At 46.4% G+C, this 5,723-nt stretch overlaps 1 protein-coding gene across 1 annotated transcript in view; it reads right to left on the bottom strand.

Moving 5' to 3' along the window:
• Positions 1-2,120: 2,120 nt before the first annotated feature.
• The window catches only part of hectd2 (HECT domain containing 2), a 41,116-nt gene continuing 37,513 nt past the window's right edge, over positions 2,121-5,723 (bottom strand). The window contains exon 22 of the mRNA XM_008430125.2: positions 2,121-5,169. Within this exon, the coding sequence (XP_008428347.1) occupies positions 5,049-5,169 (121 nt within the window). The 3' untranslated portion in view covers positions 2,121-5,048. The remainder of the gene's footprint in view (positions 5,170-5,723) is intronic.

A 5,723-nucleotide genomic window follows, 5' to 3' on the forward strand; every position in this document is an offset into this window, starting at 1 on the left:
TGACTCTGACCCTCTGACTCTGACCCCAGCATTAAAGATCCAGCAGGTCTGTTTTTGTTCTCTTTATGTTGTTTCTGTGTTTACAGGTGAAATAAAGAAATAAATCAGAGGAACTTTCTGGTCTGATTGGGAGAAACAAGAGAAAAAAATCAAACTGCTGTGAAAATGTCCACAAATAGGTCAGCAAAGTTATTTTTGAGGGCCGGCCGTGACGAGTGGCCGTTCTATATGACGGCTGGATGAAAGAAAGGCCTGTGAGGCTGAATGAATGGCCTCTGTGTGGCTCGGCGCAGCCGGCCGGTGGCTCTGGCCCAACACCCAGCAACTATTGTGTGATTATTTTAGAAAATGAACGGCCTGAAATCTGCCAAGTCAGCCTGTCTGCGCTCTGATTGAAGGCATAATGGTGGCCTGCTGGTGGGTTAATGACTGACAAAGGGCTGCTGGCCGCGGCCTACATTTTTGGTTTGTTTAGGAGATAAAATCTGACCTCACCAGGCTGTGGGGAGGAAAGGAAAGACCAAGAAGATTTCAGCAGACGTCCAACAGCCCAACATACAGCGACTTCCTGTGGTTAAACCTGCAGGAGCCTCATTAAAGATGCAAAGTAAAAACCTCTGGATGAAACCTGACGCGACTCAGACGTTCTTTAAAGATCTGAATGAGAGCAACAGAACCACACTGACTGCACCTTTAGCTTTAAATGGTCATTTACAGTAAGGATCCAAACTGTATGTTTTAAAGTTTGTATGTGTTAAATCAGTGTGTTAGTCGTTCTTTAGCTTATCGTTGAAACTGGGTCGGTATTCCCAACCGATGTTTACTTCCATCTTTGTGTTTCTGGACGGGGTTTGACCTTTTTGTGTGTCTCTGAAGCTGAGAATCGACTCCTCCCTTCGGCCCGCCTCTCTCTGGCTGATTCATCCGCCTCTGGGAAACCAAACCCCCCCCCTGGTCTGGGTTTGACTGATCAGGATCTTCTCTGTCCTGATCCTGCGATACGGACCAGGACTTCCCCTCGCCCAGAGGATCCGTCCTCCTCTGGGCTCCCGTAACGCCATTCAGTCTTCGTTCCTGGAAGACGATCCTGACGGTTGTCAGAAGTCCAAACACGGTTTGGTTTTCAGTGAAATCCATAAGCTGCTTCCTGTCTTTGGTATTTCGGGTTTTTCTCAGAGGGTTTTCCATTCAACGTGGTTCCGGTTCCCAAACATGACGTCATGTTTCCATCACAACAACGAGGTGAACTGTGGCGCCACCATGCGACCTGAAGATAAAGGAACAGCGAACATGGAGGTGAACATGGCCGCAGAGCCTCCGCCATCTCCATACGATGCTCCTGAGTGTACCGCCCCCTGTTGGCGACGCCTGCTTGGCTCCTAAAACAGAACCAAACTCAACACCAATGTTCAGAACTTGTTCTGGAACAAGAGTTCATTCTGTGAAGACCTGCTAAGATAAAGATGGCTGCCTAGAGCAGACCGGCTCTGCAAAAGGACATTTAACGATGGAATAAAGAATAAAATCAGGACAGCATCCAGCATCTCAGCAGGCAACATGGATGCAATAATCTGCATGACCTTCGACCTTTTGGACTATGTCATGTCAGTGTGTCTGTTTGTGTTGAGTGGGTGTGAGGGAGTTTGTCGCCTGGAGGTGCAGAAATGTTAGAGAAGAGAGAAGGTCAGCAAAGGTCAGAAGGACGAGGAGGTCACCAGGCAGACAGACTCACAGTTCTGCTACTGTAACATCCGGGCCCTGATGGGGCCCGCATGGGCCCCCTGATGGGTGAAGGGCTGTAAAACTGTAAAGTGGACAACATGTTTGCTGCACAGGATCAGAGCTACCAACCGGGTCACCGTTCAGCACCAGCAGAATCCAACAAGAAAGAGTGGAAAAAATAAAAGCAGCGTTTATTATAAAGCTTGAGCCACCGTCCCTTCATTAGTGTCACTACTTTATTAAAGATTAAAAAATGCATCTGCAGGATGTAACCTAGCTTCACCCTTCAGCCTTATACTCCATTTTCTTCTCAGACTTTCAGAATAAAGCGTCACTCGGTCTCTTTCCTCTATCTGACATTTCACCACCGACTCAAACAAATGAAACACGTTCAGCAGCCGCCGTTATCAGGAGGCGTGAGCCTTCGTTTGGGTTTATTGCAAATATCTGTGGAGTCACACACATCATTACACAGCAACAAAAGCCACAGCGGGTTTACAAACCGGGTCATGCACGGGTCAGCTGCTCCTCCGATCCGTCCGCGTTTAACTTAAACACCTGACCAGAGAAAATAATTACATCTCAACAAACCCGGGACCCAGTTAGAACTATTTTCAAACGGGTCTTCACTCCTCCACTGTATAACCTGACACAGTTTGGTCCATTTGACGTACAACAGAACCGAGTCAAAGTCAAACACATTTCTGAGTCATGTCAGAGTCCAGCCTTTAACCAGCGGCCCGGTTCTGGGGTTCTGGCCCGGTCCGTCTCTCAGCAGAGAGCAGCTCCAGCCCCATCATTACATAACATAAAGGATCCATTGTTGGCTGAGTGAATGAGTGACCCAGATTACAGCCATGTAAATTTGGACAGTGCAGCCGGAGGAGTTTCTCGACGGTTGCCGGGATACTTCAGTTTGCTATGTGGGACTTCGGACCAGACAGCACCGCAGATTCAGAACCAACACCAAAAGAGACGGTAGAATCAGCTGAACGTTCTGGGCTGCAGACGACTGAGGTGAAAACTGAATGGGTTGTTGAGTGAGGATCTTTTCCAGACCGTGGCCTCCCAGAGACCCAGATTAGAACCGGGCCAGAACTAGAACCACCACCGCTGGTTACTGGAGTTCATCCTGCCGGACTCGACGCTTTTAGCCACGGTGGTTAAAATTAACCAGTGATATCCACCTGCATTTAACTAACCATAACGCTATAAGAGGAGATCAGTGGTGTGTTTGGGGAAAGGTTCTGATGTTTCACATCTGGACTTTAACACAGACATGATGGTAAACATGAAGCTGGGATTTTAAATCCAGTTGGTCCAGTTAGGAGACGGTAAACTGGGAATCCTGCGTTGATCATTTCAATCAATCAGATAATTTATTGAGTTTCGTTTGAATAATTTCAGGATCATTGGATAATATCGGACTCTGTGTTATTGTGCCTGATCTGAAGACTGTCCAACATCTAGATGTCATCCAAGCTCAGGATGTTTTCAAGTTATGCTGCAATGTTGCATTTTTTACCCGCATGTTGGAATTTAAACTCCCAACTTTAATGTTTCCGTCAGAAACTAACCTCTACATCCAACATGGCCGCTTCCCAGAGATAAACAGTTTTAACTGAACTATTTAACTGGTTTTCGTTTTAGTTCAATCTAATAAAATAAGCAACACATCCCTGACTTTCCAACCTGCAGCTGGAAGACGATTCATTTCTAGACCCAAGGTTTTGATCTCTGAGGCAAACCGAACCCAAACTGGGTCAGTAGGTCGGGTTGTCGGCAGAGCTGGTCTGAGCGATCGATGTGGTGTGGATAAAGTGACAACATTGATCTGGAGGCGGTGCAGTTGGACCCGGACTGGACGGACCGAAACAAGGAGTAATAATTTAAAAGCACCAAACACACAAACGCAGCAGCCCATCTGGAAGCCGGTCTGCAGGTCCTGAACGTCACAAAACACAGCAAAGCAACACTTATGCTGCAGCCTCTGTTCAATCCAACCGGCCGCAATGTCAAAGGAAACAAGCCACAAGCTGCGTCTCGTAATATACAAAAGCATTCTTCAAAATAAAGCGTTCAGTCGTAACAGTGTGCTGCAAACAAAGCAAATAAAAAACATTTCTGGAAATCATAAAGTGTCGGACGTCAGGAAACGTTAACACCGTTATGTCCAACAAGCTAGCTAGCTTACTTACACGAGCTTTACCTTCAGTTAAACCTCCACGCCTCAATTCTCCTGATTAATCCGTTCAGAACCGAATAAACAGGACCAGAAAAAATATTCTCGATTCAAATCAATACCTGAGAAACTATGAGATGGAGCCTCTGCTGTTAATGCTGCAGCAGAAATGGGAGGTTTTTGCAAAAAGCAGAACATGTTGCCTGATACCAACTGGAAAACACGATGATGCCAACATAAATAATTAGCCTTCCTGAATGGCGGCCATGTTTAAATACATGGAATCAGGTGTGCAGATCATAAAATGAAAGTTTAGGAGTTTATTCAGATGTTTTAGTTGAACTTTACACCAGATCTTCATCAGCTGAACCTGGAGGCATTTATACTTAATGTCAAAAAGGTTCTCAGCTGTATTTGTGTTTGTTCTGAAAAACTGACCATGGTTTGTAAACCTACAGCAACAGATTTAGAGTTAAACCTCTGACGGCCATGTTTAGGTCCAGACTGGCAGCCATTACAGGAGGATGTTGTCCAGTTTAGTCTTCAGGAGTTTCTGTTTGCTTTCTGCAAAATCCATCCTGTCTGACATTAGAGGCTCCACCGTTTTCACCCACTGATGTTCCGACTTCAGCACAAACTTAACGCGTTTCAACATTAAAACGAGAATTTTTAAAGTTATTTTCACCTATCAGAGACTAGTCAGACTTATATCCCAGATAACATCAACAATACTGTGCAAAAGGTTTATCAATAACACAAAACTTTAAAAATACTGCAAAATGTTTTACCATCGGTCTAAAACAGGAGCGGATAGAAAACGGCAGCAGGTTTGTTCTGTTTAAGGCACTTGGCAGGCAGAGAGTTTCCGTTTCTGCTCTGCAATGAGGAAATAAACATGTAAACTGGAAAAAGCTTTTGCACAGTGTTGCACATCCGTTTGGTTTCTGTTCATCGGGTTGTTAAAGCAGAACCAACAGAGTTGATGTGGAAGCGATTTGTTGAGCCGTTGTTCAGGTGTTGGGTTAAAGCTCCGGTCTGATCAGGAGACAAAGGGACCTGCTCAGTTCCTGATCCACAGAGATCCACAGAGATCCACGGCAGACGCAGAGTGACAGTCTCTGTTGGTGTTCCTGTCCGCAGGCCTTCACTCCAGGCCGAAGCCTTCGGCGTTGGAGATGGCGATGGTGAGTTTGTGTTTGAGCTCCTTCCGCGTTCGATACGGAGGCAAACAGATCTGGTTGAAGCAGGTGTGAGAGACGGGCAGCCTGAGGACACAGAGGACGTTCAACGTTAGCAAACAGCCTGACATCAGCGGTCAGAGAGCTGCTGAACTTTAACTGAAGCAGATTCTTCAGGACCAACAAAAGTCCAGGAGCTTTTGCTACAAAGTCCATAGAAACCAGATTCCAAATTCAGATCAAACCATGACTGAGGAAGAGGAGGGTACAGCTCTGAGAATTAGCATTCGTTCTGCTAACGCTAACACGCTACATCAACATGGTTTATGACATAATGCATGGTGGAAGCGTTTTCAGTTTGCCTCACTCTGTTAATGCCTGCTGCTTGTTCAGGAAAATTCAATTTAGGGGAAGCAAAGTGCGCTAAATGTTTTAAAGTTAGCAAAAACGCTAACCTGTCCCCCAGAACAGACCCCGCCCCCCAGGAAAGACCCCGTTTCCCATCCCCCAGGACAGACCCCGTCCACCAGGATAGACCCCATCCACCAGGACAGACCCTGTCCCCAAGGACAGATCCCGCCCCCAGGACAGACCTCGTTTCCCATCCCCCAGGACAGACCCCGTCCACCAGGATAGACCCC

This window comes from Poecilia reticulata, linkage group LG15 (genome assembly GCF_000633615.1).
Source record: "Poecilia reticulata strain Guanapo linkage group LG15, Guppy_female_1.0+MT, whole genome shotgun sequence".
NCBI classification, from domain to species: domain Eukaryota; kingdom Metazoa; phylum Chordata; class Actinopteri; order Cyprinodontiformes; family Poeciliidae; genus Poecilia; species Poecilia reticulata.